This window comes from Balaenoptera ricei, chromosome 1 (assembly GCF_028023285.1).
Source record: "Balaenoptera ricei isolate mBalRic1 chromosome 1, mBalRic1.hap2, whole genome shotgun sequence".
Taxonomy (NCBI): domain Eukaryota; kingdom Metazoa; phylum Chordata; class Mammalia; order Artiodactyla; family Balaenopteridae; genus Balaenoptera; species Balaenoptera ricei.
The window spans coordinates 122,279,848-122,305,488 of NC_082639.1; the positions used below are offsets into that span (position 1 = coordinate 122,279,848).

Sequence of the window (25,641 nt, forward strand, 5' to 3'; positions counted from 1 at the left end):
TCTTCCCAGACCAGGGCTCAAACCCGTGTCCCCTACATTGACAGGCGGATTCTTAACCACTGCGCCACCAGCGAAGTCCCTTTTTTCTTTTTTTGTATACACCAAACCGATAATGTATCACCTCTCGTTTGTTTGATTCATCATGACTGGCTCATTCATTTCAAAGAACCCTTACCTTTATTTTGTTTTCCATGCATAGTTTATAGCAATAAAACAACAGAATCAAACATTTGCAACTCAAAGGTTTCAAAGACTGAAAGAATTTAAACAGAGTTTAAAAAAATAATTTATTTATTTATTTAATCTTAGTTTTTGGCCATGCCGCGCAGCATGCGGGATCACAGTTCCGCAACCAGGGATCGAACCCGCGTGCCCTGCAGTGCAAGCATGGAGCCTTAACCACTGGACCGCCAGGGAAGCCCCTCAACAGAACTTGTGATGATGAAAATTCCATGCTTTGTGGCAATGCTTTCCTAAAATAAAATGTTTTTAAGACAAAAATGTATCACCTCTGATTTCCAGTTTTGGTTTCTTTAAAGTGAAGTATGAACTAAAACACTAAGAATGAATGTGAGTACTGAATCTTCCTAAACTTTTATTACTTTTTTCAGTCTCTGTTATTTTACCCATATGTAAGTCAAAGCAATTATTTTTAGCAATTTGCTTCTATTGAGTCATTCCAAACCATTCAAATTAGTTTTCATGGACACAATTCTCTTTTTTGCATTCATATTTCATTAATTTTCACAATACTTAGTGTATATAATTAAAATTAACAAGTAAAACAAGTAACGTTATACAATTCCCTGGTAAGAGCTAAAGTGCATACGTGCGGCTGACAGTGTCCAGTGTGCTGTGGGCATCAGGCAGCAGGCTTTTCAGAGGGAACTAAGAGAATCTAGCTGAAGACTCAGATGAGTGATGTTGGATATGACAGTTTTAACTGGAGTATTCATCCCATTTTCCAGACGAGGCCATTGAGGCTTAGAAAGTTAAGAGATTTGCCCATTTTTAATAAATGACTCATATGAAAAGCTCAAACAGATACAGGGAAAAGAAACCTAACACGACCACGTAAAGGTCAGAGAAAACCTTTAGGAGGAGGAGATGCTTGAGCTGAGTTGAGAAGGAAACATGAGAAAATCAGGCAAATAAGAGGAAGAATATTTCAGGCAGAGAAAACAAAGGTAATAAAGTCTAAAAATGTGAAAAATGCAGAATTTAAAAAATAAATTTGCTTGACTAGAGCCTGGGATGTATGCGAGACAGGGATGGGAGAAGGGTAGATCCTAGGGGTGGGAGAGGCTGGAGATCCAGACTAGGGTGATTTTCTATGCTAAATAGTTTACATTTACTTACAGGTTACTGGGAGCCGGTGGACAACTTTCCTTGGAGGAGCAACACAATTAGATTTATATTTTAGAAAGATTATTGCCTTTACAGGATGGATGATGAGCCAGGAGAGACCAGAGTAAAGGAGACTACCTGACAGGCTACTTCAGGGAAATTAAGGGGACAGTGATGAGGACATGAATGAGAAACTCAAAAAAGAAACTATTCCAGATAATCTGAAATTTCAGTAATCTGACTGTAAACCTGGAGTGGGATGTATTTTAAAGAACCACTCCCATCCTCCCCCCCAAAAAAACTTCAATTATTTTCAGGAATTATACTGTTGGTAGTAATGTTGGTATTGATATTCTGAGACTTTTGGGTGGATATTGTGGGATTATGCTAAAGACTAAGTATATGATATTCCATCATTTCTGGCAATGAAAACTGGAATTCTTAGCATGAGAATTAAAAGAGACACACATTAAAGAAATTAAGGAAGAACTCTGTAGCTCGGAATTTAAGAGGGGCATAGAGTACTGGTATAAACTCATGATGCATTTTATCTTAAAACAACAACAAAACATATTACCTATCTTAGTCCACAAAAAGGGCCTAGAAACCTAGTAACCCAGTCTCAATGAGCATCTTTATGCTCTGACTGCAGTCTCCAAATACCATTTCCCAGTAAAAAGAATCAGGCCTCCTTGAAGAAAGTGTTGCCTTCTGGTCAGGCAGGAAATATGAGGTGGCCCTGGAACATCTTGTCATATCACTTAGCAAGGATGCCACCAATGAAAACTAGGGTCATGTCAAACAGCCCCAGGAGCCAGCTTAAAGAGCCTCTCACTGGCCAAAAATAGGACAATTTGAGCATCCACAAGAAAAATAACTTTAGTGAACTGAAATGAATCAAGTATGTTTAAACCTATGAACTGCTAATCACACACATTGTTCACCCCTGGAGCATTAGAGTGAACAGCTCATTATTTTGAAAACCAGATCATCACGCATTTAGTCTGCCTTTCCTATAAAATTTAACACTGGGTAACCAAACAGTAGATGAAGGAATGCTTCTACCTATAGAGGTATTTTTACCTAATAAATGAAGAGATAGTAGAGTATCATAATTTTTCAATCCCTAATTATTGGCAATTAGTGATTAGCAAAAACTAACATTACAAAAAGAGACAACCAACAGTGTGTAAAACAGGCATGCAATCAGCAAGTTTCAAACTGAGGGAAACCCTACAGGGGAAACAATGCAGTTTCTTCAACAAATAAATTACAAGGGGGGAAATGAAAGAGAGATGGTGGGGAACTAAAATGTGAGTGGACTGCAAGCCAGCCAACATCAGCGTCACCCTGGAATTTGTTAGAAGTGCAAGTTCTCAAGCTACACTGCAGACTTATCAGAATCTCTGCAGTAGGGCCCAGCAGTCTGTGTTTTAACAAGGCTTCTAGGTGATTCTGATGTATTCTAGTTTGAGAACCATGATAATAGATTAGAAGAGATTTACAACGCTTGTCAACCAACTGACTAAAAAAAACTGTAAAAAATTTTGACATATATAGACAATTATCCTATCAAGGAATTGTCAATTTTTTAAAGTGTGAAAATGGTATTGAGATATATATAGAGATAGATATTCTTTAAAGCCCTGAAACGTTTATGGGTAAAAGATACAATGCCTAGGATTTGCTTTAGAATAATATAAGAGGAATAGAAGCAAGAAGGGGTAGACATAAGATTGGCCATGAATTAATTGCTGAAGATGAATAATCAGTATCTGGGTGTTCTTTATACTATACATTTTTTTAACTTTCATTTATTTTTGAGGTTTTTTTCCATTCTAAAAAGCTTTAAAACTCAAAGCAAGAAGTAAATTCAAAGAAAATAAAAGACTATAACTTAAGCAGAATTAATCCAAAAAAGGAGAAAGTATATGGTGCTTTTACTTGTATTGAAGGGCAGGACTGAAATACACAATATAAGTTTAAGTTATGTTGAAAAAACCCTACTACACACTAGCCTGTGAAAAAATGATTTTGATTTGGATGTAAGGGAAAATTCTGGATGCTCATCAACCCACTGATGTCATCTTAAATCCCTAAACAAACTGAACAGAATAATTTACACATGAGAGAAGAGGAACCACAATCTGGTCAAAGGCATATCAGTACACTCGTTTGCTTTCCAGGTTTCAAACTGGCTTAGATTCTTAAGTCTTATCTGTTAATAAATTTAGGTTTACCTGCATTTTTAAAAAGTTTACTACTAAGTATATTAAGAGCACAACCTGAGTAGCCTAATGTAAATATTAATAATGCTTGATTTTTTTTTTTTAACTAGGAAGGGGACAATCTATCCTTTACATAAGCAAAGTAACCAAATCACGTGTTTTGAGAGCTGTTCAGAGGCTTCTCTGGCTTGAAATGTCATCTCCATTAATTCAGTGATGGTCTGGATTTAGAGTCATCCGAATGACTAGTCTTGAAAATTTTTCAGGGCAAGTAAATAAAAAAGCTAACTGTGAGGCTATAGTAGCCCTTAACATCTCCTTGAATTTACATTCTTGTGATGTGATAGCTCTGTTTCCTCTGCATACATCCTTGCTATTGTGTCCTTTTAGGAATAGGGTGAATAGATGTTCTCTCTCCTCCTTCCTTCTCCTTTTTTACTTCTCCCTCTTATTTACCCTCTTCCACTGAAATATACTTTATGAAAACCTCAACATCCATTAGAAATCTGATTAGAAAGCACCAGCTTCAAAACCTAAGAGGGCTGATGGCAGGATGAACTATATATTTTCACTTTACAAGGTGACGCAGAATTTTGAGTATGGTTTCTTCTCTTTTTATGCTTTAGTTTAGATATTCCGTCATTTTCTCATCATTGTTATCATGATCATCGTTTCCTTCTTTATCACCCTTTTAATTTTTATTTTGCCTGGAACAGTTAATGACATGGAGAAAAGACCATTAGAAGTTATCACTATCCATTATCAGGCATCTTTTCTGATAAAGGTAACCTTGCAATAGAGATTTCTGTTCCATTTCAACTGCTTTTAATGAGCTCCTGCTGTGCCCCCTCCCACCCATGTGATGGCTTTGAGGAAACAAGAACAACAACAAAAAAAGACAAAGCCTCAACTTTAGAGCTCATATACTCTAGCTGAGGAGATAATGGAAAGAGATGGGAAGAGATTCACCACATACTATATTGGGATGTTATAATACAACACAGCATTTGAGAGCCTGGACTACATGGCTTTAAACTGCTTGGGTTCGAATCCTAACTCTGCCACTCACTAGCTAAGGGATGCTGAGCAAGTTATTTAACCTCTCTTGCCTCAGTTTCTTCATCTGTTAAATGAGGGCAAGAACAGTAATTACTTTGTGGGGTTGTCTTGAGATAATCCTTAAACTAGATAATCCATAAAATATTTAAATGTATCCATATATTTTATCAATTTCTGTGTTGACCATCGTTTCTTAGATCCCACACCTTCCCCCTGGTATTCTTTCCCGTCCCTGAAATATATCCTTTAATAATTCAACTATCTTGGATTTTGTAGCTCTGAAAATATTTTCCCCAGTTTTGCTCTCAAACTTCTGGTTTAGCTGTACATAAAATTCTAGGTTGATAATTATTTTCTCCAGCTTTAAAAATATTATCCCACTGTCTTCTGGACTTTATGCCATTGAAAAGTTTGCTGTTGGTTTAACAGTTGTTACTTTGCAAATAATGTACCTTTCTCACTGGTAGAATACATGCATCTAAGGACACTACTGATAAAAGTAAACATTTAGTACTAGAGTTATCACTCCACATAAGATTTCCAATTCCATGGATTCGGGGGGAAGATCATGGTATAAACATCCTCTCATCCTTTACAAAGGAGCAGGGCAAGAACCGAAGGCCACTGTGACTACAAGGAAGCTCTGCAAGATTAACCACAGATATAACCATAACCTTGCCTCCAGGGGAGGACTGAGTGCCTTCCCAAGAATCCAACAGATTGTACTAGGGTATGAAGGAAACTGCTGAGGACCCTCATTTTTGTACTCTCGTGAGTTATTACTTTCCTTTCCTCTCATGCTTTCGAATTCCTATAACAGAGCAACTCTGTATTTTGAGCATATGAAGCAAGTATGATAAAATATTACATTTAAACACTGCCCCAGGGTAAGGGGGACGGGAGAGAAAAAACAAAAGCAAAAACAGCATTGCCCCTTCCTGGCCAATGTTTATTTTACCCTTATGTTCAGATTACTAAAAATATGTATCTAGAAATATGGCAAAACAAAACATGTCTCTCCTCGTAGATGAAATAGCTAAAATTTTGGCCTCTTTTATTGATCTCAGGTCATATATTTGGGTTGAAAAAAACACACAACAAATAGTTCCAAATAAGAGTTACATAAACTAAATTTTTCTTCCAGATCTCTAAATGCTCACTGAGAGCCAACTTCCATGGTACATGGCACACAGCACATACTTGAGAGTTGATCCCACAGAAATATTTGGGTAAGCAAAATAAGAATTCGTTTCTTATTACATAAACATCACCTGTGCTTATCTAATCAAAACACTTGTTTAAAAAAAATTAATCTGTGACCAAAAGCACTATCATGCTTGTTGAGTGCCATTCTCATTCAAATCGTATCCAAAAAAATCTAGAAATAACTCAAAATTAGAAAGTGGCCCAAGTGCTAAGGCTGCCTATGGCTCTTGCTACAAAATAGTTGCCGGTCTGATTTGAATGTCTAAAAAGAATGACAGGAATTACAGGGTTCTTCTTAAATTCAAGAGAACTTCCCAGAAGGAGGTGGAGGGCCAAGAAATCCACCTGCCTGCTTGGTGGCGGCTCGTGAAGGGGCAAGGCCAAGGATCTTCTGGATGTTCTGTGAAGGAAACAGAATAAAAATTGGGTTTTAATAAGATACAGAGAAAAGTATTTAACATAGATCTCATATAAAGAGAAAACTTACAAATAAAAAGTACTGATATGACCTAAAACAGGATGATTACTACTTATTTTTTAAAAGGCCTATAATATTATAGAGATCACAGAACAGTAAAAGGCCTCTTACCTCATGGGATCTTGGTCTACTAACCAAAGAAGCTGATTTTTTCAACTGGAGAATCATAAAAAGAGGTAATCTTTTATTTCAACACAAAGTACATTCATTAGCTATTTCGTGTAGGAAGGCCTTTTCTCTGAGTATGGGTCTTATAGCTGGATTTAGTCATTATTGCACCGTCTGAAGCTGAAACTGAAATATTCAGTATCAATGTCTTCAAAGAAGCGAGAGAATTCAGAATTTTGCAAAGTAATCTAAGTTCAGAATCCTCCTAGGTTTCTACACAACCCCTCATCTTTTCAGCTGTCTCACTTAAATCTAATTCAATAGTTTTTTTTTCTAGAAACTCAACTTTATGAAACTAGTTCTCATAGAAAAGACTATTTTATACTCAGATTTCATCAGTTAATATAACATTAAATTAAATAACATAAATGCAACAATGAGTAAAACTAGCATAAACAGTTTAGGGATAAACACAATTGGCTCTTGAAAGGCAATGACTCAACTGGTGGGAGCAGACAGGTGGCGGAGTTCTATAGAGCAATCAGTAGTGGACAGTGTGATGTGGGGATGAGGTGGTTTGCTTTAAAGAGGGAGGGAAGGGGTTCATGAATGTGGAGAGGTTAAATAAGGTCAGTTAAGATACTGTACAGCACCTGTAAGGGGGAAAAAAACCTTAAAGATCGTCTAATTATTTTTGCTCAAGTCTTTCATTTTATATTTCAGAAATTCCAATTAAAACTTGGAAGAGTAGGATGGCCTGTCTAAAATTACAAAGTTCAATGAAGAACAGAGTTAGAATTAAAACCCATGTTTTTTGATTCTTAATCTAATGGGTTCTCTTACACAGTACCTCCTCTATTAAAGTTCTGTTCTTCAGAACAAACTCTACACCAGGGTAGGCAGGTAAGCTTGTATGCATTCATTCGTTCAACAGTTATTGAGTACCTAATGTGCATAAGGCACTATGAGAATATCTATATCTAGGCTCCTCTGAAGTATACACTCCCCAATCCTTTATCATTAAGAATAATTGCTACTGAGAGGGCAGACAGCAGAAGCAAGAAGAACTACAGTTCTGCAGCCTGTGGAAGGAAAACCACATTCACAGAAAGATAGACAAAATGAAAAGGCAGAGGACTTTGTACCAGATGAAGGAAAAAGATAAAACCCCAGAAAAACAACTAAATGAAGTGGAGATAGGCAACCTTCCAGAAAAGAATTCAGAATAATGATAGTGAAGATGATCCAGGACCTCGGAAAAAGAATGGAGGCAAAGACTGAGAAGACGCAAGAAATGTTTAACAAAGACCTAGAAGAATTAAAGAACAAACACCTAGAAGAATTAAAGAACAAACAGAGATGAACAATAAATAACTGAAATGAAAAATACACTAGAAGGAAACAATAGCAGAATAACTGAGGCAGAAGAATGGATAAGTGACCTGGAAGACAGAATGGTGGAATTCACTGCCACAGAACAGAATAAAGAAAAAAGAATGGAAAGAAATGAAGATAGCCTAAGAGACCTCTGGGACAACATTAAATGCAACAACATTCGCATTATAAGGGTCCGAGAAGGAGAAGAGAGAGAGAAAGGACCAGAGAAAATATTTGAAGATATTATAGTCAAAAACTACCCTAACATGGGAAAGGAAATAGTCACCCAAGTCCAGGAGGCACAAAGAGCCCCAGGCAGGATAAACCCAAGGAGAAACATGCCGAGACACATAGTAATCATATTGACAAAAATTAAAGACAAAGGAAAATTATTGAAAGCAACAAGGGAAAAACAACAAATAACATACAAGGGAACTCCCATAAGGTTAACAGTTGATTTCTCAGCAGAAACTCTACAAGCCAGAAGGGAGTGGCATGATATATTTAAAGTGATGAAAGGGAAGAACCTATAACCAAGATTACTCTACCCAGCAAGGATCTCATTCAGATTCTACGGACAAATCAAAAGCTTTACAGGCAAGAAAGAGCTAAGAGAATTCAGCACCACGAAACCAGCCCTACAAGAAATGCTAAAGGAACTTCTTTAGGTGGGAAACACAAGAGAAGAAAAGGACCTACAAAAACAAACCTATAACAATTAAGAAAATGGTAATAGGAACATACATATCGATAATTACCTTAAACATGAATGGATTAAATGCCCCAACCAAAAGACACAGGCTTGCTGAATGGATACAAAAACAAGACCCATATATATGCTGTCTACAAGAGACCCACTTTAGACCTAGGGACACATACAGACTGAAAGTGAGGGGATGGAAAAAGATATTCCATGCAAATGGAAATCAAAAGAAAGCTGGAGTAGCTATACTCATATCAGATAAAATAGACTTTAAAATAAAGAATGTTACAAGAGACAAGGAAGGACACTACATAATGATCAAGGGATGAATCCAAGAAGAAGATATAACAATTATAAATATATATGCACCCAACATAGGAGCACCTCAATACATAAGGCAACTGCTAACAGCTCTAAAAGAGGAAATTGACAGTAACATAATCATAGTGGGGGACTTCAACACCTCACTTACACCAATGGACAGATCATCCAGACAGAAAATTAATAAGGAAACAGAAGCTTTAAATGACACAATAGACCAGATAGATTTCATTGATATTTATAGGACATTCCATCCAAAAACAGCAGATTACACGTTCTTCTCAAGTGCGCACGGAACATTCTCCAGGATAGATCACATCTTGGGTCACAAATCAAGCCTCAGTAAATTTAAGAAAATTGAAATCATATCAAGCATCTTTGCTAACCACAACGCTATGAGATTAGAAATGAATTACAGGGAAAAAAACGTAAAAAAGACAAACACATGGAGGCTAAACAATATGTTACTAAATAACCAAGAGATCACTGAAGAAATCAAAGAGGAAATCAAAAAATACCTAGAGACAAATGACAATGAAAACACGACGACCCAAAACCTATGTGATGCAGCAAAAGCAGTTCTAAGAGGGAAGTTTATAGCTATATAAGCCTACCTAAAGAAACAAGAAAAATCTCAAGTAAACAATCTAACCTTACACCTAAAGAAACTGGAGAAAGAAGAACAAACAAAACCCAAAGTTAGCAGAAGGAAAGAAATCATAAAGATCAGAGCGGAAATAAATGAAATAGAAACAAAGAAAACAATAGCAAAGATGAATAAAACTAAAAGCTGGTTCTTTGAGAAGATAAACAAAATTGATAAACCATTAGCCAGACTCATCAAGAAAAAGAGGGAGAGGACTCAAATCAATAAAATCAGAAATGAAAAAGGAGAAGTTACAACAGACACCGCAGAAATACAAGGCATCCTAAGAGACTACTACAAGCAACTTTATGCCAATAAAATGGACAACCTGGAAGAAATGGACAAATTTTTAGAAAGGTATAACCTTCCAAGACTGAACCAGGAAGAAACAGAAAATATGAACAGACCAATCACAAGTAATGAAATTGAAACTGTGATTAAAAATCTTCCAACAAACAAAAGTCCAGGACCAGATGGCTTCACAGGTGAATTCTATCAAACATTTAGAGAAGAGCTAACACTTATCCTTCTCAAACTCTTCCAAAAAATTGCAGAGGAAGAAACACTCCCAAACTCATTCTATGAGGCCACCATCACCCTGATACCAAAACCAGACAAAGACACTACAAGAAAAGAAAATTACAGACCAATATCACTGATGAATATAGATGCAAAAATCCTCAACAAAATACTAGCAAACAGAATCCAACAACGCATTAAAAGGATCATACACCGTGATGAAGTGGAATTTATCCCAGGGATGCAAGGATTCTTCAATATACGCAAATCAATCAATGTGATACACCATATTAACAAACTGAAGAAGAAAAACCATGTGATCATCTCAATAGATGCAGAAAAAGCTTTTGACAAGATTCAACACCATTTATGATAAAAACTCTCCAGAAAGTGGGAATAGAGGAAACCTACCTCAACATAATAAAGGCCATATATGACAAACCCAAGGATATACAAAGGAGAAAAGACAGTCTCTTCAATAAGTCGTGCTGGGAAACCTGGACAGCTACATGGAAAAGAATGAAATTAGAACACTCCCTAACACCATATACAAAAATAAACTCGAAATGGATTAGAGACCTAAATGTAAGACTGGACACTATAAAACTCTTAGAGGAAAACATAGGAAGAATACTCTTTGACATAAATCACTGCAAGATCTTTTTTGATCCACCTCCTAGAGTAATGGAAATAAAATCAAAAATAAACAAATGGGACCTAATGAAACTTAAAAGCTTTTGCAAAGCAAAGGCAACTACAATCAAGATGGAAAGACAACCCTCAGAATGGGAGAAAATATTTGCAAACGAATGAATGGACAAAGGATTAATCTCCAAAATATATAAACAGCTCATGCAGCTCAATATTAAAAAAACAAAGAACCCAATCAAAAAATGGGCAAAAGACCTAAACAGACATTTCTCCAAAGAAGACACACAGGTGGCCAAGATGCACATGAAAAGCTGCTCAACATCACTAATTATTAGAGAAATGCAACTCAAAACTACCATGAGGTATCACCTCACACCAGTTAGAATGGGCATCATCAGAAAATCTACAAACAACAAATGCTGGAGAGGGTGTAGAGAAAAGGGAACCCTCTTGCACTGTTGGTGGGAATGTAAATCGATATAGGCACTATGGAGAACAGTATGGAGGTTCCTTAAAAAAATAAAAATAGAACTACCATATGACCCAGCAATCCCACTACTGGGCATATACCCAGAGGAAACCATAATTCAAAAAGACACATGCACCCCAGTGTTCATTGCAGCACTATTTCCAATAGCCAGGTCATGGAAGCAACCTAAATGCCCACTGACAGACAAATGGATAAAGAAGATGTGGTACATATATACAACGGAATATTACTCAGCCATAAAAAGGAACGAAATTGGGTCATTTGTAGAGACGTGGATGGATCTAGAGACTGTCATACAGAGTGAAGTAAGTCAGAAAGAGAAAAACAATTACCATATATTAAAGTATATATGTGGAACCTAGAAAATGGTACAGATGAACCAGTCTGCAGGGCAGAAATAGAGACAGAGATGTAGGGGACAAACGTATGGACACCAAGGGGGGAAAGCAGCGGGGGATGGTGGTGGTGTGATGAATTGGGCAATTGGATTGACATATATACACTAATATGTATTAAATAGATAACTAATAAGAACCTGCTGTATAAAAAAATAAATAAAATTCAAATATTCAAAAAAAAGAATAATTGATACTGATGTGTTTATATTTCTGAGATAACACTGTCAGAATATCACATAATATTTAAATATGAAGACACAGCTTTAAGAACTCATTTAATTATATTTGCCATAAAATACTTTATTTATTCATTCATTCAATCACTCACAGTACTATAGATCATGCTGTACTTTAAAAAGAAATCTAAAAACAGGTTAAGAAGAAAAATCAATCATTAGTAGTTCAGGTTACATCCCCTTAGTAAAGCTGGAGAATGTCTGTATTACTTTCATAATAAAAATAGCTCCTGCATGCCCCCCTCTAAAAATCCACTGCACAAAGCAATAAGAAGACCAAATGATAGAATGTCACTAAATTTCCAACTTCTTTTATTTATTTATTTTTAAATTATTTATTTATTTATTGGCTGCATCGGGTCTTTGTTGCTGTGTGGGGCTTTCCTTAGATGTGAAGAGCAGGGGCTACTCTTCATTGCGGTGCTCGGGCTTCTCCGAGTGCAGGCTCAGTATTTGTGGCACACAGGTTTAGTTGCTCCACGGCATGTGGGATCTTCCCAGACCAGGGCTTGAACCCACGTCCCCTGCGCTGGCAGGTGGATTCTTTACCACTGCACCACCAGGGAAGTCCCCTGACTTCTTTTACTTAGTCAGTAAGTACTTACTGACCACCTACAATGTATCCAGCATTAAGCAACGCATGATGGTAAATTACTTTAAAGATAAAATTTGAAATAGTAAGACATTTGAGAATTAGCTGCTGATAAACACATTTGTCTAGTTAATGACTAGAATAATACAGTCTAGACAAAATATACAAGGCATCCTTGCTCCGTTATTCTGTAGAGACAGGGGTCAATTAAGTGACTCCTTACCATTTTAGAGATAAAGACCAGTGTAAAAACCTCTGATGCCCTTTAAATCACACGTTTACTGTGATTTAAAGAAGACAAATGAAAGGAAAACAGGCAATATTTTGAAAGGCAGACTGAAAGGGTAGACTGTGGACAGTCTCATTATGAATTAAAAACACACAAATGACTATTGTACACAAGCCACTGCTCTAGATGGAAAACAGCCCTAACAGCAACAACCAAAACAGCAACAAGAATGTCAAAACAAGGTTCAAGTTCATGGAAATCCAGGCAGTGCTTTGGATTTCCTTGTGGTTCTTGTCACAGACTCCCTTTGGAAACACTAAATCAAGTTTATCAATGGTACTTTACTCAAGCATTTGTATTTCAATACCAACCCTCTGCAACCTTATCCTTTAGTGAAATTCTAAACCATCAGTTTAAATTCCTATAGTCTCACAAATGAACCCACAACGGTTTTTCTCAGATAAAATTTTTCCTCCACAGCAGTAATACTATCCTACATTTCTATGCACTTTAAAGTTTGAAAATAATTTTAAAGACTAGATACCAGTCCTTAGTTATCCTTGTTTTCGAGATGAGAAAGCTGAGGCAGAGAAAGGTTACAAATCAGGCACAGTTTTCCTCTATTAAACAACTCTCTAAGGGATCTTCACCTTAGGAGTGAAAAATATTGTAGCAGGCCTGGCCTATAAAAAAATACACAATTATGAAGACTATGTATGAGCACACCATAAAAAATATATATATGTTACATTGTTAAGTGAATAAAGGCATATAAATCAAAACCCACAGAAGGTACAATACCAAGAGTGAACATTAATGTAAATTATGGACTTTGGGTGATAATGATGTATTAGTGTAGGTTCATTGATTGTAAAAAGAACGTATCACTATTATGCAAGGTGTTGATAGTGGGAGAGGCTGTGTGCAAGTGGGGGACAAGGAGTTAGATGGGAAATCTCTGTACAGTCCACTCAATTTTGCTGTGAACCTAAAACTGCTCTAAAAAAATAGTCTATAAAAAATGCATATAAATACTGTAAGAATATATGGAAAAACAACAGTTGTATTAATAATAGTTGTATATCCTTTTCTCATTCCTTGCCTTCAACTTTTTGAAATATTGTTGAACAGGATAATTTAAAATAAAGACAAATATTTCCATAGGTGCTATCTCAAAGTGCCAGCCAGGCATTGTTCTAAGCACTTCACATCTATGTTCTCCTTTAATCCTCACAACAACTCCATGAAGCAGGCTTATTATTATCCTTACATGCAGATAAAAAAAGGGGATCCAACTGTCAGGCTGTAATTCAATAAACAGTCACTGAGCTTCACAGTGTATATAGCAGGTATGTGTGTATACATTATCTCCTTTATATCTTTCAACAATCTCATCCATTAAACTTGACCTGACTGCTTTCTTACAGCCTCTCAATTCTCCTCCAATTTTTCAGGCCTTCTTAATTAGCAAGATTTAGTTTAGAAATATGCACTTTGCTAAAAAGACAGGAGTTTTAATATATTATGAACATGATATGGAAGAACACTTAACAGAAATGCAAAATATAAGATGTGAGTCTCCCAAGGAAATAGAAATAAAACAAAAATAAACAAATGGGACCGAAATCAAACCTGCAAGCTTTTGCACAGCAAGGGAAACGATAAACAATATGAAAATACAACCTATAGAATGGGAGAAAATATTTGCAAACGATGTGACTGACAAGGGCTTAATTTCCAAACTATACAAACAGCTCGTACAACTCAGCAACAACAACAACAAAAAACCCAATAGAAAAATGGGCAGATCCATTGTTCTCAGACTGTTGCCCCCCAGGGTGCCCAGGGACTCCAGCGGTGGGGTAGATGGGGGGAGACTGAGTTGGGAAGAGGATAAAGGCAGAGAAGCAGACAGTTGGGGTTCTGGGACCCCTCTCTCACTTCTACCACTTTTACTGCTTTTCTATTTGGTGGTTCTGTGTAAGATTTAACTGGAAAAAGGGGTTGAAATGCTAAAAAAAAAAAATGCATGGGACTTCCCTGGTGGCCCAGGGGTTAAGAATCTGCCTGCCAATGCAGGGAACACGGGTTCGAGCCCTAGTCCGGGAAGATCCCACATGCCGCGGAGCAACTAAGCCCATGCACCACAACTACTGAGCCTGTGCTCTAGAGCCTGTGAGCCACAACTACTGAGCCTGCGTGCCACAACTACTGAAGCCCACGCGCCTAGAGCCCGTGCTCCGCAACAAGAGACGCCACTGCCATGAAAAGCCCGTGCAACCACAACGAAGAGCCAACACAGCCAAAAAGAAATAAATAAAATAAATTTAAAAAAAAATGCATGAAAGCCTCTTTCTACGGACCTGGGATCAGATCTCAGTCTGGGTGCGGGGCCCTGGCCAGTTGGACTGATTCTGTGGTGTGATTCTTGTCAATAAAAAAATAATATAAATTTAAACAAAAACAAAAAAAGAAAAATGGGCAGATGACATTTCTCCAAAGAGGAGATACAGATGGACAATAGGCATGTTAAAAGATGCTCAACATCACTAATTATTAGAAAAATGCAAATCAAAACTACAATGAGAAAAAAAGAAAAGAAAAAGATAGGGACTTCCCTGGTTTGCGCAGTGGTTAAGAATCTGCCTGCCAATGCAGGGCACACAGGTCTGAGCCCTGGTCTGGGAAGATCTCACGTTCCGTGGAGCAACTAAGCCTGTGCACCGCAACTACTGAGCCTGTGCTCTAGAGCCCATGAGCCACAACTACTGGGCCTGCAAGCCACAACTACTGAAGCCCGTGCACCTAGAGCCCGTGCTCTGCAACAAGAGAAGCCACCGCAATGAGAAGCCTGCACACCACAACGAAGAGTAGCCCCTGCTTGCAGCAACTAGAGAAAGCCCGTGCGCAGTAACAAAGACTCAATGCAGCCAAAAAACTAAATAAATAAATTAAATAAATTTATTAAAAAAAAAAAAAAGAAAAAAAATTTTTTTAAATCAAAAGAAAACTGCAATGAGGTATCACCTCACACCAGTCAGAATGGCCATCATTAAAAAGTTTACAGGGCTTCCCTGGTGGCGCAGTGGTTGAGAATCTGCCTGCCAATGCAGGGGACACGGGTTCGAGCCCTGGTCTGGGAAGATCCCACATGCCACGGAGCAACTGGGCCCGTGAGCCACAACTACTGAGCCTGCGCGTCTGGAGCCTGTGCTCCGCAACAAGAGAGGCCGCGATAGTGAGAGGCCCGCGCACCGCGATGAAGAGTGGCCCCCGCTTGCCACAACTAGAGAAAGCCCTCGCACAGAAACGAAGACCCAACACAGCCATAAATAAATAAATAAAAAAAAAAAAAAAAAAAAAAAAGTGTTTAAAAAAAAAAAAAAAAAAAAGTTTACAAATAACAAATGTTGGAGAGCATATGGAGAAAAGGGAACCCTCCTACACTGTTGGTGGGAATGTAAGTTGGTGTAGCCACTATAGAAAACAGTATGGAGGTTCCTCAGAAAACTAAAAAATAGAATTACCATATGATAAAGCAATCCCACTCCCAGGCATGTATCTGGACAAAACTATAATTCAAATAGATACATGCACCCTTATGTTCACAGCGGCACTATTCACAATAGCCAGGACATGGAAACAACCTAAATGTGCATCAACAGATGAATGGATAAAGAAGATGTGGTATATATATACAATGGAATACTACTCAGCTATAAAAAAGAATGAAATAATGCCATTTGCAGCAACATGGATGCAACCAGAAATGATCAAACTAAGTGAATTAAGTCAGAAAGAGAAAGACAAATACCATATAATATCACTTATATGTGGAATCTAAAATATGACACAAATGAACCTACCTATGAAACAGAAACAAAATCAAGGACATAGAGAATAGACTGGTGATTGCCAATGGGGAGGGGGGTAGGAGAGGGTAGGAGTGGGAGCTGGGGATTAGCAGATACAAACTGGTATATATAGAATGGATAAACAACAAGGTCCTACTTGTTATAGCACAGGGAACTATATTCAATATCCTGTGATAAACCATAATGAAAAAGAATATGAAAAAGAATGTATATATATGTATAAGTGAGTCACTTTGCTGTACAGCAGTAATTTACACAACACTGTAATTCAACTTTACTTCAATAAAAATTAAATTTAAAATTAATTTAAAAAATTAATTAAAAAAATAAAAATAATTTAAAAATTAAAAAGAAAAAAAGTATGGTAAGGTTTTGGAAAGATATAAAACAATTATTTTGCATTTCTGTCCAGTCCTGTGTAACAGGGTAACAACTGAAGAGTATATGTCAGAAGAGAAAAACAAAGGAAAAACATTTTCCCGTAATCATGCCTTCTATTGGCAGGAAACCCAGAAAAATACCACTACAGGATTTGCGTTCCTTCCTCTCTGCAAAGGATAAGGACCGGTGATCAAGAAAAGGAAATTGTTGGTTGCTAACTGGATATTCTGGGAAGACCCAGGTCACTGGCAATAAACACATTCTGCTAAATTTTATTTCTTAGTCATTTAGCTAAAATAACTCAGCCATGGCAGTCCTTACTTCACTCTTTGTTAGTTTCTCTGGCATCTGACAACCAGCCTTCCTTTCCAACTGATTACAATTTCTCATCAAGTTCCTATAACATAATCTTTACTTTATTCATAATGCTGTGTGTAAAATCCAATCACCTCAAATGGCCCCATCCAACAGTCCCAGGATTTTCACATTGTATCAAAATAGGCTATTTAGGAGAATGATGTAGAGATTAAATATTTAATGACAGTACAACACCAGTGTAGCTGAAATAATACTGGGTTAGCAGTCAGAAGACTTGCTTTCCAGTACTAGCAAACTAGGCAAAGAAAGTAATAAGCAGTATCTTTTCACTTTACCAAGTCTCAATTTTCCTTATATTTAAAAGAAGGGGGCTCACTAGGTTGATTGTTTTCAGACCCTTTAGCCACAGAATCCTTTCTTTAAACAAAATCATGTAAAAACCCAACACAGAAAAGAGATGAAATAGTGTTGGGAACCTGAAGCCCCCTACCGGGCCCTTCAAACTTCCCCATCAAGCACCTTCAAGGAGCCACAGTCCTGTGTGGCTGTGGCTCTAACATTCTAGAATGTGTCTATGTTGTAACAAATTATATTGCAGACTTCAACACATATCTTACAAAGTGGAAATCAAAATTTTGAAAGGAGGATGAGCCATCAAATCTGCACCAGAGTAACACCACCTCCTTTGTAAAGTTGAATGAATATTTTCTGTCCTAGGATGTCCAAAGGCCTCTTTTGTAATAAATGTCTCTTTTGGGGGGATTAGGGGATCAAGTGACAATTTCGACCAGTCAAGGAGAACGTTCTGAATGTTCTGAATTTGAGTTTTGTGTAAGAAGACAAGATGTTTTATCCTTTTAAAAATCTCAAAATGGATAGTAGAACCCAGCTGGCACCATGTGGGGTATCTATAACTCAGAATGAAATTGTAGTCTTACTGGTTTGAAGAACCAAAGGACAGAGTTTAGGGCAACCACAGCAACTGAAAGTTGAGGGGAAAAAATCTTGGAAAATAGCTAAAAGGAGAGTTCAAAATTTTACATCTAAACTCTGCCCATATCTCTGGCTGACTCTTAAACCATTCACGCATGAGACTGTCTTCAAGCAGCCGAGCTAAGACTAAAATAACTAAGATCTCAGGTGCTGCCTACCACAAAGGAGACAGACTTTGGAGTTTGAGTGCCAACTTAATTGCCCACTTAAACAAACAAACAAACAAACCTCCCACTCTTTTAAGAATAACAGAATCTAGAATCTCTGTAGCCTATCATTCACAATGCCCAAGATACAGTCTAAAATTACTAGACATACAAAGAAATAGGAAAACTTGACCCATACTAAAGAAAACAGGCAACAGATAGAGCTCAACCTTGAGATGATCCAAATGTTGGAATTAGTAGATAGGGTTTTTAAAACAGCTTAACTATGCCTAAGGACATAAAAGAAAATATGTTCGTAATAAATGAACAAATAGGAAATCTCAGCAGGGAAAGAGAAAAGCCAAAAAGAACCAAATGGAAATTCTGGAACTAAAAAATACAGTATCAAAATTTTAAAATCATTGGATGAGCTTAGGGTTAACTCAGATGAAAGAGGAGTCATGAACTTGAAGACAGATTACTAGAAATTATCCTATCTAAAGAACAGAGAGAAATAGACTTTTAAAAAATTGAACAGACTCAGTGTCCTATTGGAAAATACCAAAATTTTAAAAGGAGGATGAGCCATCAAATCTGCACCAGAGGATTAATGTATATGTAAACGGAATCACACAAGAAAGAATGGGGCAGAAAAAAATATTTGAAAAAATAATTGCTGAAATTTTCCCAGATTTTATAAAACCATAAACTCTAGCAGGATAATTTTTTTTAAATGCCCTAGGCACATCATAGTCAAATTGCTGAAAACCAAACTTAAAAAAAAAATTGAAAGCAGCCAGAGAAAAGTGACACATTATCTGTAGGGATACAAAGATATAAAGGACTGCTCATCAAAAACAATGGAGGCCAGAAGATAGTGGAAAGACATTTTAAAATGCTAAAGGATTAAAACAAACACAGTCAACCCAGAATTCTGTATCCCACGAAAATATTCTTCAAGAATAAAGATAAAATAAATATTTTTGGATAAATGAAGATTAAGAGAATTTGTCACTAGTAGATTTGCACTATAAGAAACACATATAAAGAAAGAAACAGGGCTTCCCTGGTGGCGCAGTGGTTGAGAATCTGCTTGCTAATGCAGGGGACACGGGTTCGAGCCCTGGTCTGGGAAGATCCCACATACCGTGGGGCAACTGGGCCCGTGAGCCATGACTACTGAGCCTGCGCGTCTGAAGCCTGTGCTCCGCAGCAAGAGAGGCCGCGATAGTGAGAGGCCCGCGCACCGCGATGAAGAGTGGCCCCCACTTGCCACAACTAGAGAAAGCCCTCGCACAGAAACGAAGACCCAACACAGCCAAAAATAATAAATAAATAAATAAATAAATAAATAAATACCACATCTGTGCAACAACTCCCACATTTCCATTTAAAAAAAAAAAAAGAAAAAGAAAGAAAGAAACAGACAGAAATCAGTACAAGCAGTGACATGCTTCATCTCCTATTATATCCCACCAAGAACTCTGGACTCAGTGGTCTCTATATCCACTACACACTTTCAAGCCTCCATGTTTTTACTCATACCATGCCAAGAATATTCTGATAAGATTGGAAAACCCCTACTCATCCTTCAAGATACAACTTAAATGGCCCTCTTGTATAAAATCTTTGTTTCATAGAAATAATCCCTGCAGCCATTTCACTTCCATAGCACTTTTTTTCCCCTCCTATACCGTATTTGTACATGCACACACACACAAAGGGCATCAATCACACTCTACTATTACTTATGGGTCTGTCTTCCCACATAGACTGTGAGTTCCACAAGGGTAGAGACAATCACTTCTTGCTCTTGCATTCTCAGCATCAAAGAAGAATTCCTGGCATAGTATAAGGACTTGAATCATTCTTTTGCAAGGACAGGAATATTCTAAATAAAGCCTTGAACTCATGCACTGAAACAATTCAAAGGGATCAGATTAAGATGATGCCTGAATAATCTGTTCTGAATCACATGCATTCTCTGATTTGAAGTTAAATATTACAAATGAAAATGCCTTGCTTATAGATAAGCTATACTGAAATTAATGACTTAAGTTATAATCCTTAAATAAAGTGACATAAATTAATGATGAGGTACAAGAGATGGCAGGCATCTATCTTGTCCTATCATTCTGATGACTTTAAGATATACTGACATGACATAATTAGAACCTATTTTTACAAGCCATATCAAAATTCTTTGCCCTAGGAAAGCCAAAAGTGAGAGAAAAAATAAAATTTACTTATTTTTATCACTGTCCTGAGCACATATGTCTGTTGAAGGAGACAATGACAAATTCTCACTGATACTTCTTCAGATTACAGTCATACATCCATTAAAGTTATATATTAAGATGTGAGTGACAAAAAAAAAAAAAGAAACTCTTTCTTGTACTTTCCTCAGAACCACTAACCCTTTTTGCCTGCAAAGAAAAGAGAATTCTGTTCATAGCTTTTACTGTCATATAAATTTATAAGAATAGACCACTTTTCCCTTAGCTGTTCACCAGGTAAGTTTGCGTGTATTTTCACTAAGATTTAGAGCACCTTCTGTAGAGGAGATCACCATTTACTCAACCCACTACTGACTCATAATAAGAAAAGGAAAGAAAAAAAAAAAAGCAAGTACCTTAATTTTAGGAGTTAAGAAAATTTCCCTTTATTCTTAAATTTCATCACTGCCCTGGACTAACTTATCACCTCTGATAAAAGCTGGCAGACCTACCATTTCCGCTGCTACAAAGTCAAACAAAGGAAACAGTGATGTGAAGGTCAAGGCAGCTAATCGCTAATCACTACACATTAAGCAAGTAAACAAAAGGAGAAAGATAAAATTAGGAAAGGTAATTAGATTTCTTTTCAGTTAATATGACATATCACCATGTTTTAATCTGTGAAAAGAACCGGTCCTATCTAGGGCTGGGAAACAAATACTAATTTTAAAAATTTAAATACTTATTTTTTAACTGGTTTTTAAAAAAACTATCACCTTAAGAAAAACTGCTAACCTTCTATATCATTGTCATCTGATTATCATAACATGGTGAGGTTGTACACCAAATCCCATTTCACCTTTGTGAAAATTGAGACTCAGAGAGTTTCCCAAGGACACTCGGCCAGTAAGTGTCAACAAGAATCAAACCTTGGTGTTTTACCTCCAAATACTATACTTCCTCAACCTTATAATGCATTCCTCCTCTCTCCCCACCATTTTAAAGTTTCTGAAGTAAGAATGTGTCTTAAAATCTATTATCAGTAAGTATTATTTCTGCTTTTACTTGAAAACTCTTTGTTATTTTTTTTATAACTTTATTTATTTATTTTTGGCTGCGTTGGGTCTTCGTTGCTGTACGTGGGCTTTCTCTTGCAGTGAGTAGGGGCTCCTCTTCCTTGCCGTGCGCGCGCTTCTCATTGCGGTGGCTTCTTTGTTGCGGAGCACGGGCTCTAGGAGCACAGGCTTCAGTAGTTGTGGCACAAGGGCTCAGTGGTTGTGGCTTACGGGCTCTAGAGCGCAGGCTCAGTAGTTGTGGTGCACGGCCTTAGTTGCTCTGCAGCATGTGGGATCTTCCCAGACCAGGGCTCGAACCCATGTCCCCTGCATTGGCAGGTGGATTCTTAACCAATGCGCCACCAGGGAAGTGCCTCCTTGAAAACTCTTTAAGTCGATGGTGAATCATATAATCACTAACATACTAGAACATGAAAAAAATAAGTAATAGATAAAAACCAGACTCACAAATACTTACGTGAATTAGTAATGTCATAAAATTGCCTTAGTTTAGGTTTAAAATTTAATCTTTGTTTAATCTGCCTCCACTCTGATTGGTATAACAGAAATAATTTTAAATGTACTTCTATACCCTCATATTTGATAATGATTTCTTTAGAAGTGAAGTTGCAGGTGGGGAAAATTAACCTTTTTATTTGAAAAGAAACGTAAGTTCCATGAGGGCAAGGACCATAATCATACGTCAGTTTTTTTTTTTTATATAACTGTATACTAAGCACCCAGCACAGAGCCTGATACACATATGTGTTCAATTTTGTTGAATGAATAAATGAACAGAGGACTCTATCAAGGGATTATTATTAATGTGATAGTAAGTTCTCTTATAGATAGGGGAAAAAATTACTGAAGCAGACAGATACCCTTAATTCAACCTAATATTATACCTCCATCATAATAAGGGGGCATGATATAGAAAGTTAGCAGTTTTCTTTTTTTTTTTAGCAGTTGTTCTTAAGGTGACACTTTTTTTAAAACCAGTTAGCACACTCCTACCCTTGGGGTATTGTCACGAAGGGACTGGAGCTAGTTGATTTAATCACACTATCACTCTCAGTAAAGGAAGTGGATTCTGGTTAATGCTGTAGAGACGTTATTAACTGACATATGTAAATATCATAATCTTTCACAAATATAAGATGTTTAAAACAAATTCCAGAAACCTGGTGATAGAACTATCTACTCACTTCAGCAATTAAACTGTTGATAGTTTAAGGACATGAATAACAGAAATGTTTCTCATTCCCCTAGATGCTATATTCTAATTTACTACAAGAAGACTTCCCCATTAAAACAAGCAAGGCCACCCCACCATTGCTGGAGGTAACGAATAAAATACATTTTGTTTTTACACATTCAGCATAAACATTAACCCTGAGTGAATGAAATTATGGTTTTCACTCACTGAAACAAAAGCATGAGAAATTACTTGTATTCTTTTAAAAATGGTCTCAAACTGGTGGCGAACTGAAGCCTTAAGATAACAGTACTGGGTAAAATGATGAGTAGTTATGGAAAACAGTATGTTGATTCCTCAAAAAATTAAACATAGAATTGCAGTATGATCAGCAATTCTACTTCTGGGTATATATGCAAAAAGAAGGGAAAACAGGAATTCAGACATTTATACACCCGTGTTCACAGCAGCATTACTCACAACAGCCAAAAGGTAGAAGCAATCCAATGTCCTTTGACAGATGAATAAACAAAATGTGGTATATACATACAATGGAATGTCTATTCACCCTTAAAAAGGAAAAATTCTGACACATGCTATAACATGGATGAACCTTTAAAACATGCCAGTTACAAAAGGACATAAGTATGATTCTACTTATATGAGGTCAAATTCACAAATATGAACAGCCAAATTCACAGAGACAGAAAGTAGAATGGTTGTTGCCAGGGTCTGAGGGGAGAGGGTAATGGAGATTTAGTGTTTAATGGGCAGAGATTTTCGGTTTGGGAAGATGAAAAAGTTCTAGAGATGGATAGTGGTGATGGTCATATGACAACGTACAATGTACTTAATGTCACAGCATTGTACAGTTAAAAATGGGTAAAGCAGCATATTTTATGTTATGTCTATTTTACCACAATAAACAAGAAAGATTAAAAGCACTGGAATTACTGAATATAGGAAACCAGAAAGTAGCTTCTGGACATAAGACGGCATTGCCTTGAGGATTCCTCAGGAAAATTGCTACCAGGGGCCAGTCACACTGACAAGTTTAAACCTTGAGACTCTATAGGTATGACATGTATATTTTGACCCACTCCTCCATATTCTTTTACTCTAGGGGTTCAGATCACAATGCTTAGCCCACCCTATGACACCTGTGCATTCCAAAAGACCTGATTATCTACACAAGGTGTGAAGAAAGGAGGAGTGTCCCCAGCCAAACACTTGCACTGGGATCTGAACAGACTTACAAATTTCAAAGAGGAATTTAGCCAGGCACTCCAGAGAAAATATTAATAGTAGGCTGCTGACAGGGCTTCGTCCTATTCAAATACACACTAGATTCAAGAATAATCATTAACCTTACTGCATTCTTTTGACCCCCTGGCTTCTCAGTCTTTGAAAACAAGGGATAGGCAACCTTTGATCTCAAATGAATCCACGTTTTCCCTCATAAAAATCACATAATAGTTGGCAAAGTACAAGAGCAAAGAATAAATAAGGTACACCAGTGTCAACTCCAAATGCATCGAACCATGATTTAAATATAAAGAATGAAACCAAAATGTACTAGAAGAAAACAAGGATGAATTTCTTTATAACTTTAGTTAAAGACTAGTAAACCAAAAAAGGAAAAAACAAAACAAAAAAAAAACAACAAAAAACCTCCAGCAAACAAAATTTTGCATGGCAAAAACCATACTAAGTAAAACAAACACGAATGACAATTTGTAAAAATTATTAGTAACTTAGATCACAGAGAGAGCTAATCTCCCTAAGAGCTAAAAATTAAGAAAAAGACCAACAACACAATAGCGAAATAGGCAAAAAGCATACACAGTGTCTCACCTACCAAAGAAAGAAAAAATATACATGAATAGCTCTTAGACAAATAGAGATGAATCCAATCCAAATGAGCAAATTAAAACTACAATGAGAGAGCAATTCTTATCTATTAGATTGGTAAAAACCCAAAAGTTTGACAATTTCTACTGGAGGTTGGGGGCAACATGAATTTTCCTACATTGTTCTAGGGAGTAAAAAGTGGTATAACCCCAATTTTCCAAGTTTATAAGTTTATATTTGGGTGTAGTATCTACTGTTTGTTTCACATATGCCTTTTAGGTGCACACTATGCTTTAAGGTATATACAGGAAATTAAGAAATCACTAGAAGCCCGCATACCACAATGAAGAGTAGTCCCCGCTCGCTGCAACTAGAGAAAGCCCATGTGCAGCAACAAAGACCCAACACAGCCAAAAAAAAATTTTTTTAATATATACATAAATTAATTAATTAATTAAAAAAAAAGAATGGCTTCATTGAGGGAATCATAATACAGTCTCTAATCTGAAAGCCTCATATTTTATGACGGCTCATTTCACATGCATCAACAGAGTCAACTATTATGCAACCTAAGATCTTAAAAAACAAATAAAACAACAAAACAAAACTTAGAAAGAGAAAGGGAATAAGAGAAAGGAATTTTAATTCAAAGAAAGAAGCATATATTCCATAGTAACACTTCAAATGCTGAAGTATTTCAGACTGGATATAAGTTCATAATCCTCCTGTTAGTATACATACTAACAACCAATGGGGAACAGAATACAGAAACTATTGGCAGCTAATAAAAATGATAAAAGTAGGCCATTTAGGTGATTTTTCAAAGATTTTTAATATCTCAGAATACTTATATTAGAGCTCTATATACTTTTCTCTTATTAATATCAGTGCATAGGATCGGACAAGTGTAAATTAAAAGTATGAATATATATCTTCCTTGGCTGAAAACAAATACACTGAATTTTTTTGGTTTTTTTTGCTGCCCCTTCTCTCCCCACCCATCACCTTTCACCTTTTTTTTGT

At 36.7% G+C, this 25,641-nt stretch overlaps 1 protein-coding gene across 2 annotated transcripts in view; it reads right to left on the reverse strand.

The window, feature by feature from the left end:
- Positions 1–5,562: 5,562 nt before the first annotated feature.
- TMCO1 (transmembrane and coiled-coil domains 1) overlaps positions 5,563–25,641 on the reverse strand; it is a 55,489-nt gene continuing 35,410 nt past the window's right edge. Inside the window, exon 5 of one of the 2 annotated variants that reach the window (XM_059935364.1) lies at positions 5,563–6,240. In XM_059935364.1, the coding sequence (XP_059791347.1) occupies positions 6,030–6,240 (211 nt within the window). In that variant the 3' untranslated portion in view covers positions 5,563–6,029. The remainder of the gene's footprint in view (positions 6,241–25,641) is intronic. The other variant, XM_059935355.1, reaches the window with a different exon arrangement.